At 41.2% G+C, this 14,695-nt stretch overlaps 1 protein-coding gene across 3 annotated transcripts in view; it reads right to left on the bottom strand.

Annotated features, from left to right (window-relative positions):
• Nucleotides 1-3,525: 3,525 nt before the first annotated feature.
• The window catches only part of VEZT (vezatin, adherens junctions transmembrane protein), a 60,381-nt gene continuing 49,211 nt past the window's right edge, over nt 3,526-14,695 (bottom strand). For all 3 annotated transcript variants that reach the window (XM_080935282.1, XM_080935280.1, XM_080935281.1), the window contains exons 10-12: nt 8,731-8,831; nt 8,108-8,315; nt 3,526-5,148 (exon numbers count right to left, since the gene is read on the bottom strand). In XM_080935282.1, the coding sequence (XP_080791408.1) occupies nt 4,646-5,148; nt 8,108-8,315; nt 8,731-8,831 (812 nt within the window). In that variant the 3' untranslated portion in view covers nt 3,526-4,645. The remainder of the gene's footprint in view (nt 5,149-8,107; nt 8,316-8,730; nt 8,832-14,695) is intronic.

Here is a 14,695-nt window from a genome sequence, read left to right as displayed (position 1 = left end):
AAGCAGGCATTTAATCCAGCAATTTCACAGGTCAAAAACTGTCCTCTAGCAGGTCGTAAGAAATCCTCCGGAAGCCAGTGAGCTTAAGCAGTCTGTCTGTGTCTCTGCTCTTACCTCCCCAGCTTAGCAGCAGAGTCATCTAGTCTTCACAGCAGGTTGGAAGGCGTGCACGGAAGTAGAGAAGGGCTGCTAATTCACGCACACTAAGTCTGCAGTAATATGAACAGAGGGGTAGCTACCCAAACCAAACACATGATGCCAGAAGCCCAGTAACAGCAAATGTAGTGTAGTGTACCAGACTATACTGACCAGTGTTAATAATGATCATTTTAGCTACAGTAGTACATGTCCTTCATCCTAGCACGAGGCAGGCAGAGACAGGCAGATCTCAAGGCCAGCCTTGTCTACATAGTGAGTTCTCAAAAACAATGACTGGTGATGATGATGATAATTTTGTGTGTTTGTGTATACATGTTTGTGTGCACAGGTATACAAGAGTGTGTACACACACATCTTTCTGTGTATGTGCATGTGTATATGGGCTAAGCCAGAGGCTGATGTTCAGGGTTTCCCTAGACCACTTTCACTGATGAGGCCAGAGAGTTTCCAGGATTTTTCTGACTCTAGCCCCCAAGGCTGGGGTCATAGTTGTATACCATATATATGCCTGGCTTTTCTTATATGGGTACTGGAGTCTGATGAAATGTTCTCATTCTCATACTTGTCCAGCGAGCACGTTACCCACTGAGCCAACTCCCCAACCCAATCATAATCATTTAATATAGAAAAGGTTACAGTGTATTTCATAGAATTGGGCTGTCCGAATGATTCGTTCCTCGGTCCAGTCAGCCAGTTCTTACCAGACAGTTAGGTTTAGCTTCAAACCAGTAACTCGATAATAGACATGCGATGCAGAATTCGGAATAGTGACATAGACTTTAAGCCTGTGCACTGAGTGAAGACTAATTGACAAAAACAAATGGCTGACATTTTTCTGAAACACACACAGTGAGTGACATACACAGAGGATACTCCATTTTCTTTTTTACAGTTAAATTCACTGATAAAGAGCCCTAGAGCATCAGCACACAAACACCAAATTAATATTTCAAATCCATGGCAATCACATTTTTAACCAAGTACTTTTAGCAAGTTCTTAGTGAAACACTAAACACACACACAAGAACTCTAAGCGGTGAAACAGGCAATAAATGGTCCATGCACATGACTGACCGAAAAGCTCTCGGCCTTTTGCAGTCTACTTACTCTTAGTTTAGACACAGTTCTAGCAAGCTGGTTTCTCAGTCCACAGCAGATTAAAAGCAGCAAATTAGGGGCCTACTGCGGAAGGCAGGCACACAACATGGCGGGTTATAGGGGAAGGTAAGAGAAACTGTGAAGAAAACAGACACGACTCAAAAAGCAAGCAATGTGAAATTATGCAGAAAAGGGGTGCTTGATGCTACAGGTCTTAGTTGTCCCTGAGAGGGAATTTGTTCTAGCCTTTTAAATGTATCAGAAATGGACTTTTCTTATGCTTACCATTCAAGCAACTGTCGTTCAGTACCAGAAATAGGTTATTACCATCTACTTTAATAAACAGAGCTACACATTTATAACCAGAACTTCTTCCTTCTTCAGCCTCCAAATCAACATTTTTTTTTTAAATTTCTAATAAATCAAAAACGTTGCTCTGCAATTCCAGGAATTAAAGCTTTTCTGAGAAAACTCTCCCTGTGATGAGTACTCCCACAGTACTCACATCCTTTGAACGAAAGGCCTGGGATTCAAACTCCAGCCACTTTCTTCAGAAGCCTGACACCTGCTGTCTTTCTTCTTCCTTCCTTCCTTCCTTCCTTCCTTCCTTCCTTCCTTCCTTCCTTCCTTCCTTCTTTCCCTTTTCCTCCTGATACAGGTTCTTGCTGTGTATTTCTTGTTATCCTGGAGCAAGCTCAAGTGGCCTCCTCCTTGCAGTGACCCTCCCAACTGTGCGCCTGGGGTTCTGGCATTACAAGCGTGACTCACGCCACGGTCTGAAATCCATATTCTTAAACATCCTTAACAAGCTGCCTTAAATGTTTGTTCTTTTCATGACTTGCTTATCGTCAGCTCCTAATGAAATAGATTCAGATGCTGTGAATACTCATTACTTTTAACAAGGACTTTATATATAAAGTTAGATAACATTCATGGCTTACAAAAAACCAAAAAGCAAAACAAAACAAAAAAAAAAATCTCACTGAGGACTGCAAATCAAAGGTAAGCCAGGAGTCTGGCCCTGAATCTGCCAGACATCAGGGCCTTACAGAAGCAGAGAAAAGGTTTGGAGGCTTGCTAAGTGACCACAGACCGCTTACTGTCCCAACCTTCCCATCTGTAGATGCACTAGGGGTAAAAATTCTGTTTTCACAAGTGATCCAAAATGCATCCTTTTTCTTTTCCTTTCTGAGATCTAGATTAATCCTGGTAAAACCAGCTTTGGCAATATCTGTAGTAAAAGCTATTAGAATACTACTTCCAACAAGATTAATCATGCTATAAAAACTGGTTCCTTCTGGATCTGTTAACCTCAGTGGGGAGGAAGCGAGGTAGCCTGGGAAAGCACGTGTAAGGACGTTCATCCGCTTGTAGCCCAGCCCCTCCATGTATAAAACATACTCATGGCAAGAAGCACAAAGTGCCAAGCAGAGGGTCTTAGACCTCAGTGTGCATAAGCAGTTCCTACGTCTTGTTCCAAAACAACTAAAAATTACAGAAAGCATGGTTTAAAGTCTGCATTAAAAAATAGAAATGCTATTTTATTGTGACTATGGTATTCACCAAAAGAACCAAGGAACACCAGCATAGGATATTGTGAGAGAAGAAGAGTCAAGAAAATTTCACAGGGAAAACAGCTTTATGTTGGAAATATTTTAAGGGATGAAAGAGAGAAGCGGTATGTAACAGAGCATCATGTACAGTCTCCATGGCCTTAACCAAGACTTCAACAAGCAGTTTCCGAGAACCTAAGTAGGAGCTTGTGAATAAAAGACCAGACTGGAAGACTGGGGATTCTTCCAGATTAAGCTTTGTATTTCAGAACTTGAATGTATCAAGTTTTATGCTCAGAGAACATAAGACTGATAAAATAATATAAGCAGATTTCTATGAAATTGCTATGGTTGAATCAAAACAGACTAAAAGTATTAAAAATAAGTTTTCCTGTGTTAAAAATTAAGAGACCTCTTAACAAAATTTCCCTAAAACCTTCTAAATCTAGGGGAAAATGGAGTTGGTAAACAATAAAATATATGTAAGAAAGTAAAACTGTTACTTCGGTATACAGACATCATTACAGTGCCGGGAAACTTCCCTTTTGAAGTTTAGCTATTTCTATGTCTGCTTAAGATACTGCTCCTGACACACTATCATCAGATTATTAAACATCAGAAAAAGGCAAAATCTCTAACAGTGCTAAGTCTATTCATACAAAGTAGAGTTTTCTCAGGATAAGAAATAGTTACTAAAACACCAACAAACCTTGAGAAGAAGTAAACTTGCTCACTAAAAGCAGTAAGTTACAGGTAGTCATACACTTTCCTCCAGGAACAGCAGCATACATTGAGTTTTTTTTCTTACATTCCTCACAAAATAATGCCTATAAACTCTGTGAGCGCACAGTAGCAACGGGTTTCAGAAGGAGAATATTCCTGAAAATACCACTGAGAACACAATTCCAGCACAAAGCAGACAAGACTGGTGTATGGAAAGCATCTCCAGATGAGACGTATTCAACGAGATACAAAGGGGCAAGGATACTTTCCAAGATAGCTGAGGTGTTTCCTGAGTCTTAGTAAGACAGGCCAGGCTAGAAGACAGCACAGTGACCTACTTACAGCAGAGGCACAGCGTCTCTAAGTAAACTGATGTCAATTAGTTTCTGCAGGGCTGGGGCCTTGGGTGCAGTGACAGCACTTGGACATCAACGGCTCTTTGAGTTCCAACAGGTGAGAAGAAAACCCCTGGAAGGGTGCTTCCTAAGAGGGTGCACTGTTTTCCTTTTGAACTTTGTATGGTGCCTTAAAAGGAGCACACATATCAACAAGGAAATGTACGGGATACGCTGCAGCCCAAGCAACCTTCACACTACTTTTAAGTTCCAAACCCCGGCACACATCAATTGTAGTAATTAAATATTTTTATTTAGAACCTGTATCTTCGTTTTATAAGAGAGGTATAAACAAAATAAAATACGAACAATGTGTTAACAGGACCGCTGCAGTTACACACCGCAAGGACACAGTAGAAAGGGCTCATTCTAAATGTCTATGCTCTGCAAGACAATCATCCCAGTTACCTTGTGGCAGTAAAGAGTTGGCAAAAAGTGATAAATTCGTTTCTTATGAAAAGTACTTAAAGATTTGCCAGGATTATCAGTTTATTAAAAAAAAAAAAAAAAAAACTGCCCTTACCTTTCTCTCCTCTGCCTAAAAGATCTGCCTATACAGGTATCTACTAATTTCAGGTCAGCTTTTCAAATAGGTTTTCACCCTGTGAATTCACGCCGCAGCCTTAGAGTAAACACACACTCATTTCCGTTCTGGTCTCTCGAAGCTAGCACACTTTTGTAAAAGGAACAATCAAGGAAATCACTTCGTCTTGGCTTTTATTTTTCCTCCACCTCATTTTCACCTCCTTCAACTAGCTGCTCTTCTTCCTCCTCGTCGCCAAAAGTCTGCTCCTGCATGGTGGTAAAGGACAGAGACCTGGCAGCCACTTCTGCAGCCAGGCCAGCAGTGAAGGGGAATTCTGGTGACAACTGGAGCCGAGCCAGCCTCTGCTTAATGGAGAGCTGGAGTGAGTCCCTGGGGGTCGGAGGGGCGGAGGCCCCTGCCGCAGCAGCAGCTTGAGAAGACTCAGCCTCACTCTCACGCTGGTGGGCTCCTTGGAGGAGGAGGCCTTCGTCTGCAGAGGTGTCTTTGCTTTGCCCCTTTGGAGGGCCATCACACACATACTCAGTCCTACTGTCTTCCTTGTCGCTGGCACAGGGCTTACTAGTCTCCTCTTCAGTAGGATTACTATCGACTTTTCCTGTCTCTGAATTCATGCGTGTTTCTGAATTACTTACAGATTCCACTGGCTCTACAGGAGACAAGGATTTCAACACAGCTTCAAAGAACAAAAAGAGGAAAAGAAAAGAAAAAAGAAAAAAAAATAACTAAGGGCCCAACAACTTTTAAATTCCCGGTCGCTTTTTTTTTTTTTAAAAGGAACAATAAATAAATAAAAACTCAATAAAAATTTCTAGTAAAATAAATGTAACTTTATAAATATGGGGAGTTTTATGAGACAAAATGCCTGAAGAAGTGAAATGAGATGGGGAGTTGCTTGAGAGTCTGCAGTTCAAGGGCAGTGCTCTGAAAGCACGTCCAGAATCAGCAGGCCCACTTATCCCCTGGGAAGTAGGGTCTGATCACAGACAGGCTGGGGGTGGGCATGTTTACAAGCCATCCCACTTGATTCTGATGCTCACCGAAGCTTGGGTCAATTGTGACCCAGATAATAGCATCTTCATCAAATATATATATATATATATATATATATATATGTATGTATATTTACAAGGTAAAACAGCACAAAAATGTAACATACAGTTCAACTTACTTGCCAATCACCTAATAGAACCTGAATGGAAGTAAAGCACAGATCTACATTGTGTAGTACTACATATAACATGAAGGAAATAAAATCTGCATCCAAGACCAAGTACCAAACAAAGTACAGCACATAAGTATAATATAGATCCATACAGTAGAAGTTGTCCTTGCAAGAAAAATGAAGTTTTAGTTAGACCCTCGGTGTTAGTAGGCAGTGGGTTGCTTGCTAGGCAGTCTCTCCTCCCAGCATGAGGGTTAGTACAATACAACACATTATGAAGCATGGCGGAAGGGAAAATTGCGTCTTGAAGGTCTGGCGTATACTTAAAAAGCATTTTTGTAAAACGCGTCCGTTTCCAAGACACATGCCTATGCTGCGGTAACTGCACTACGGAAGCAGCGACAACAGAACATGGCCACAGCAGGTCCAGCGGAGGCCGTCCCTCTCTAATTCCACTCGGACTTTACCCCTGTAGGCAGAGATGAGAACAACTCTGGAAGACATTTGTCATGGGAAAGCATTTCTCTGGCATCAGCAGACTTTTTACTTATTTTCACAAACTATACAGTATTACTGCCTTTTCAAACACAAATGGAGCCTAAGGCATGGTCCCGACAAGGAGACACATTTTTTCCTCATTTGCCCACAGTGTCATTAACCAGTAGGTCATTTTACAGGTAAATAATATAAAGGAAACACTGCACAGTAGCAAAAGATACAAGCTTACAGTGATGGTATTTTCAGCATTTCTGCACACTTATTGTTCGTAGGACTGTGAGGGGCTCTACAAGGCTCAGCATCACTGCTGACTGAATAAGTGAGCAGCCACTGGCCGACAGTCTCTACGGGAGTAGGTTTTGTTGGTCTGTTGATCATGTGCCACATACAGCAGTAAAGAGTGTCAGGTGTCTAACGGGGACTTGATAACTATTTGTTGAATTACAATCTGCTGATGAAAGTGGCTGGAGAATAAAAATTAGAAAAAAAGGCTAATCTATCCATCCATCTATCTATCTATCTATACATACATATATATGTGTATATATGTGTGTGTATGTGTGTGTGTGTGTGTGTGTGTGTGTGTGTATCAGCAATCTCTAACTCATGAGCAAGCTGACTACAGAACTCCACTGCTGCTTCTGGAAAGTTCTCCATTCCTCTGCTCTGCTGCTCAAGCCTCCCCTTACACCCCAGCAACCTGTCTCTCTGGTGTGAGTCTTTGGTGACAGGAGAGGTGGGACAGACGAGGAAGCACTGGAGAGAGGACAGAGCTCTTGGTGAGAGACTAGTATATATCTTCTCCATGAATCTACACAGCAAGTTTGTGGACCAATCTAACGAGATAAAGCTGAGAAAGATAGCTTCACTAGAAATACTGGGACACAGCAGTGGGCAGGGCTAGTATAAAAGGAGGATGGAAGCACTGTAGTTCTAAGCCGGAAGGCCACCATCAGCGAGCTGCTGAATGATTTGGAATAGGTTATAAGATGGCTTGGTGGGCAATGGGAGTGTGCTACTGTGCTACCTAATGGACAAGCATGAGCTGGGGGTGGGGTGGGGGAGATCTGGGTTCTAAAGGAGCCAAGAGGAACAGCAAAGAAGGAGGAAACCAACCAACAGAGGCTGGAGAGAAAGGCAAGGGTTTCCAACAGAAGACATGACAGCCCTAAGGAGCTTTCCAGAAGAGGGAATCTATACACTTGTACTGAGAAGGGGAAAGGCAGGCACCTGAGGCTCCACAGTGACACTCTAAACTGGAGTGGAAAGCCACTCTACCTTCTTATAAGTCCACAGAATTAATCCAACTAGGCTGAACTAAATCCACACTGCCAACTATCAAGTTTCTTTCTCCGCATGCCTTCTCTTGCCTCCCATGAAGCTTGACTGAAGAAAAAAGGCCAGCCAACAACGTCCAAACCTGCCTATGGAGTCAGTGTACACTCTTCCGCCGCTTCCATGCACTTAAGTAACCTGACGGTGGCCAAGTGCTTAGCTCTCTATGCATTTTCAGCATTAGATACTGACGGTGAGTTTTACTGAAGTACTTAAATGGAGATGAAAGTTTAGCATCTCAAGTTTCCGTTTGTCTGCCTCTCACCCCCTGAAAGGGTCTTGCTATGTAGCTAGGTAGCATAAACATGCCGTGCAGCCCCAGCTAGTCTCAGACTCACGATCCTCCTTGCCTCAACCGCCTTGCTGAAATTACAGCACCACGAGGCCAGCTCACTCACAATTTAATGTCCACTTTGCAAGAAATCTATCAAAGACTTAAACAACTGGTGAAAAAGCTGGACTCCACAGTCCTAGTGTGATTATAGAGTGTTTGTTATTGATCAAATGGATTTTGCTCCTGTATGAGAGTACTGTACTGACGGGAGGACCCAGAGTTCTACAGCGCAAACAACATTCACGGTTCAAAAGGAAAGACTCCTGTCCCTGAAATGACCCATGCACTCAAGTCGGAGCTTACCGTGGTCACTGAACAGAAGCTGCTTCCATTTTTGCCTTTCTGCCTCAGAGGCTTTGAATCCCAGCACAGACTTGAGCTCCTGCAGTACCCTCTTGGACTCTTCCTGCTCGCGCTTCTGTCTCTCTCTGTCTTCCTGAGACAAGGGATATAAAGTGTCCTTCTGGAACTCACTTTCTATGTCTATGTCATCCACATAAGCCTCTAATTCCTAAAAAGAACCAAAGACAGAGAACTTGAAGCCCACAGGTCTCTGAACAGCATTCACTACCTGCAGCTATGCATCTCTTGGCACAGTCACATGACAGCTGGGGAGGAAGGGAGGTGACAAATGTACCTGCTGACAAATTAAAATCTTCGAAAAACTTAACAGTGGATACTAAAAACGAGTTCTAGAAGAGAAAGTTTACCACCATCAACGTTAATTTTTTACTCTGAGTTGATGAATCAAATTCAAGGCAACCAAGAGCAAATGTTTTGACATGAATTTACGTTACACTGTAATACACCTTAACCTCATCAGAAGTGGAAATTCAACAGTTTATCTGGCGTTGCCCATGTCACCTGAGTAGGCGGATTGTATACGGACTACTTCTTCAGGGGAAACCAGCGCCTTTCCCCCTTACCTGCTCCTCAGGGATGGGGTCTCTGTCCTCGATGTGTAGAGTAGGCCGCAACAGGGGTGCCACGGTGCAGTGTGGGTTCTCACACGCTACTCCAGGCTTGCCTTCAGAAAGTGTGGTAGGAGGGCGGAGTGAAGATGAGAACAAGCAGTCAGAACCACACAGTGACAAGGCATCCTTAGCACTACTTGTTAGTTTTACAGTCTGACTTCCTCTCCCCTCCCCCATCTTCTTGCTTTGTGGCAGGATCTTTCTAGGAGCCCAGGTTGATTTTAAACTAATGGTCTTCCCACTTCAGGCTCATGGGTAGAAGATTTCTGATGTGTATTACCCTGTCTGGCTCCCAAATTGTTCTGGCAAGAACCTCTTATTTGCAAAACTGAAAGACACCAAAAGGGAACAGTGACAGCTATATATTCACCACGTGGCTTTAAGTTAACCTTGGGTAGGACATGGCCATAATATCTGTCACAGGATAGATGACAAATACTCCACTCTCGTAAAATATTTTCTTCATAGAGTTGGGAGAGTTTTAAAACTGGGCATTATTCTTTCTCCTTTAAAAAACAAAACATGGTAGTACATCCTTTTAATCTCAGCATTTGGGAGGCAGAAGCAGGTAGATCTGTGAGTTTGAGGCTAGCGGGCCACAGACCACACACTCAGGAAAGTTCCACTGGGCTGGCAGTAGCACAGGTTTTCTTATAAGTACTGATACAACACAGTAAGGCCTTTGAATAAAAAAAAAAAAAAAACTGCTTAACAAAATAATTATCATCACCAACAACAATGAAATCCAAACCCAAAGTGCTGCTTGTTGCTTTTGAAGCACTGGGGATTGAACCTGGGTCTGGGGCAAGTCTAGCACATAGGAGACAATTGATGGACACCCCAGCCCTTAATGGCAGTTCATTAATACTGCTGAATATAAAATATAGGGTTGGAGAGATGGCTCAGGAGCCATTTGACTGCTATTCCAGAGGATCTGAGTTCAATTCCCAGCAACCACATGGTGGCTCACAACCATTTGTGATCTGATGTGAATAAATAAATCTTAATGTGTGTGTATATACGTATGTATGTATGTATGTATGTATGTATGTATACATACATATGCACACAAAAGTCCAAGAAGAAATCACAGACTTACTAAACACTTTGAAATGTAGGTAGTCTTTATGACATAAAAATTCAGAAACCACACATGAAAAAATATGTAGTTTTTTTCCCAAGAGAAAGGGTATTAAATTAACACTTTCCACAAAATATTTAAGACATTGACATTTATTTTATGAACATGTGCATGAATTCTCTAGAAAATGGAGAAACTAGAGAGTAACCATGGGCTGGGACCGGGATTGATGAGGCTTGTCATCATATCCCTACTCTTTTGGGGCTTTTAAACTTTTGAGCAGATGAATTCCTTAATTCTTCATAAGATAAATATTAAAATAAAGCTTTAGTAATAATAAGGTCATTTGAAATGTCAATGAGAGGAGGTCAATTCGGGTTCCAATGGGGACTTATACCTGGCAAGAGGCTACTGCACAAAGTATCCTGATGCTGGGGTGAAGGAGACCAGGGATCGGTTCCTTAGCCAGCAAGGAATGGGAAAGTCCTGGGAGGGTTAGAGGACACTCCAGGTGTGCATGGGCTTGTGTGGTCACATGGAGCAGGAAACTAAGAACTCTCAGAGGATGAGTCTACAGCTGTCCACAGTGGTGAGGGATTAGTGCTAAGCAAATACACTGAAACATGAGTCAACTTTCCCATAACCTCCCTTCCCAGAGAGGGGAGGTTTGAATACGGAAATGGGGAAGAAAATAAATCACATGGTGTTGAAACACACAGACAGGTTCAGAAGTGGATCTGAATATGTGCACAGCTAGACAATATATTTCGCTGCTCCAGTTGCACACTGAGATGTGGAAGCAGTTACATCCCAGGGAAAACAAGCACACACAGCATTCAGATCTTTTTTCTAAACACCACTGAGAGTTCTCCAGTGTCGGAACTGTACCAGCAGGACACAAGGAAAATAAGGAAGTGTTTACAATGATGTTGAGTATGAAAATGTCACGATGATGAAATGACTTCATTTTTATGCTAACTAAAAAGATTAACAAGAAGAGAAAAACAATGACCTTCATACAACACTACCTTGGAATTTGTTACTATATTTAGTCAAATATGGTTATAATAACAAATTATAATTTACTGTAAGATTTGCATCCATTTAGTTTTACCGATATAAATAAGTGGACAAATGGATTCTTTACCTTAGAGCAAAATGCCAGATAGTAAGTGTAAAAGAGAAAATGGAATTAGAAAAAAAAATCAATTGGCAATTATCAGAAAAATATGTAGGGATAATGGAATTTTATGTCTGCCACTTACTCTTAAATAGTTCAGAATAATATACCAGTAAAAGTTGTATAAATATACATACACAAATTCAAGAAAAACCCAGAACAGGTGAAAATAATTTAAGCTAGTTTATTCATTTCAAAAAAATCTCACCTTTTGGTACCCAATTCTATGGGGTTAGACAAATACGTAGTCATAACTACCAACAACCGGAACACTGGACAGTTCCATCCCCCCAAATAGTAACCTACGCTGCCTGTGTTTTGGCTGTTCTTTATTTTTGGAGGAGGTGGGGCAGCATCTTGCTAAGTAGTCTGAGTTGGCCTTGAACCTGCAGTCATCCTACCTCAGCCTCCTCAGTGCTAGGCCTGTTATCCCATCTCTTTATAGCTCCCTCACCCATTTCCAGTTTCTCCCAAGCACCGTGTTGAGAACAGCATAGACACCAGGTGTGGTGGCACATGTCTGCAATCCCTACACTCAGAAAGTGGACCAAGAGGACTACAAGCTAACCTGGACTACAAAATGAGTTCAAGGCAAGCTATACTGCATAACAAAAACTTGCTTCTTTCTTTTTTAAAAAATGATTTGTTTTATGTATATGAGTACACTGTAGCTGTCTTCAGACACACCAGAAGAGGGCGTCGGATCCCATTACAGATGGTTGTGAGCCACCATGTGGTTGCTGGGATTTGAACTCAGGACCTCTGGAAGAGCAGTCAGTGCTCTTAACCACTGAGCCATCTCTCCAGTTCCAAAACCCCATTTCAAAACAACCAAACCAAAATTATTAAATTGTCCTGTTATGTGACCGGTCCTTTGACTGCTTAGTGGTTCCCCAATGAATGGATGTCACCGTTTACTCACCAGCTGAAGGACACATGACCTTTCGATATTTTGGTGATTATAAGCAAATCATGCAGACATTTATATAGAGCTTTTATATGAACACAAAGTTTTTCTCTTATTTGTTTGGACTTTGTATGCTAGGCACTGAACCCAGGGGCCCAAGGGAAGTAGGAAATGTTGTACCACTTAGCAACTCTATGTCCCAAGTCTGGGAACATGAAGTTTTCACAGTTTTTAGCCAAACATGTAAAAACAATACTACTGAATCTTATGGTATACGTACAAATAGTGGGTGAACTTTTGGTGAGAAAAGTTTATTTGTATAATCTAAAAGTATTTCATCATAAAACATTTACTATAAAGTACTATAAAGGAAAACAAGTAGCATGGCAACCAAATATCCCATATGATTGGGATGTGGACATATAAAAACACTGACAATCAGTAAAATTTTAATAGGTACTGTGGCAGTACTGCATCAGTGTTAAATTCCTGACTACGATGGTATCTTGCATATTGTAGGAGAACGTACAGTTCTCAGAATTACAAAGAAAGGTTTAGAGATAGTGGGATAAACTGTAATGTAATAAAATGTAAACATATACATACAAAGATAAGACAATGTTCTAGAATGTCAATTATTACAGAATCTAGATGAAGTGTACTTTGGATTACTTTTGTAATGTTTTTATAAATCTAAAATGACTTCTAATCAAAAACAATTCTGTGTATGGGTGTTTTGCTTGCATGTATGTCTATGAGGTTCTTGTGTGCCTACTGCCCGTGGAGGTTTGCAGATGGCACAGGATCTGTGTAATTGGAGTTATACAGTTGTGGGCTGGCATCCAAACCTGGATCCTTCAGAAGATCAGTTAATTACTGTGGAGACAACTCTCCAGCCTCTGAAATGACTTTGAAATGAAACATAAAAATCTGGCTAACATACTGGCTTTGTAAAACGTTTTCAAACATTTAAAGTTTTATGGCCATGGGCAACTGTGTACAAACACTAACGACAGGACAGCATTACTGACTCCTGGCTTCATGTGGTAGCTGACTGGGTAATAGTCTACTGGTTCAGAGTGTGCTTAAGAAGCACTGAATGGCACGTACTATTTTTTAGTGCACAGCCTTTATATGGTCAGCACATAGTCTATCACTGAACGAGCCAGGGCTGCATCTTTTACCACCCAAAGTACTTTCGAATGTTTCTTCTTGTACCCAGAAGTTCTAGACCTCATGTTACAATTTGAAAATATTTACGATATTAAAATTCCTTAAGAGATTTATCCTCTGAAAACACACCCACTAGACACCTCTGTGAGAAAAAGAAGATGGTCATTGTCATGCCAGTGTTTTCTCTGAAAAAAGTTAATATTTCTACCATTTAGTACTTATTCACTGAAGTCACTGAAACAAACTACTAAAATGTTCACTGTAGACAAAGCAGTAATATGGTGAGATGAATTATTGTTGGCAACAATACAAATTCAATGCACAAGTCTAATTAACCTTGTAATAAAGACACATGGGGATAACACTGTGTTGGCTTGTAGCACAATTTTAAAAAGATCAACATACTAAACATTCCAAGTAAAACTGGTGTAAAACCAAGAGTGAAATCTGAGTTTGAAAAAGCGGGTCGGGGAGAAGTTTCAGCATTGCACTGTAGCCTGTGATGCTTTAATGATCTGATGGAAGAGGACAGGACTGTGATGCTTTAATAATCTGATGGAAGAGGACAGGACTGTGATGCTTTAATAATCTGATGGAAGAGGACAGGACTGTGATGCTTTAATAATCTGATGGAAGAGGACAGGACTGTGATGCTTTAATGATCTGAAGGAAGAGGACAGGACTGTGATGCTTTAATAATCTGATGGAAGAGGACAGGACTGTGATGCTTTAATAATCTGATGGAAGAGGACAGGACTGTGATGCTTTAATAATCTGATGGAAGAGGACAGGACTGTGATGCTTTAATAATCTGATGGAAGAGGACAGGACTGTGATGCTTTAATAATCTGATGGAAGAGGACAGGACTGTGATGCTTTAATGAATTCAGAGCCACTAACTATGTCATTTCTGTATTGTGTTTTTATAGCAGAAGTAAGTACTATCCATTAAAGACACTCTCAGGACCTCGCTCCTGACCATCACTTTTTGGGAGTGCTAGGGACTGAGATACCTTCCACTGAGCTATACTGGCTCTTGATTATCCAACTTCCTTGTTTGTTGTTGTTGTTGTTTTGATGCAGTTTTGTTAGGTAGCCCAGGCTGTCTTCCACAAGGCAATCCTCCTGTCTCATCCTTCAAGTGCTAGAATTACAGGCATGAACTACACAACCAGCTAAATCTATTATTATTAATTTTTTTAAGATAAGGTCTCTCCATGTGGTCCTCGAGCTTCTTACAGACTGGTCTAACCTCAAACTCAGCGATTCTCTTGTCTCTGCTTCCCTAGAGTTGAGTTTAAAGTTGAGCAACAACAGACCTGGCTTAAACCAGTTCTTTTATTACTCAACCTGTAAGAGTTTCTGAAAGTTTTGATAGTAGAGGATACCACCACCATTTCTCCCTGCATTCCAGTTTTTCTAAGAGGAGATGGGATACACATTCAAATCATGTGTTTTCTGTTAGGGTCAAGACTTGAAGTGGAGTATCAATTTGTACATACATCCACCTCTTCTTTTTACTAAACTAAGAACTTTTATGAAACCAGTTTCGTCTGTCTGGAGGCAGGCCACAAAC

This window comes from Micromys minutus (genome assembly GCF_963924665.1).
Source record: "Micromys minutus genome assembly, chromosome: 22".
Classification (NCBI taxonomy): Eukaryota; Metazoa; Chordata; class Mammalia; order Rodentia; family Muridae; genus Micromys; species Micromys minutus.
The sequence above is the reverse complement of the archived record's forward strand: the minus strand, read 5'-3'. Positions and strand labels throughout refer to the sequence as shown.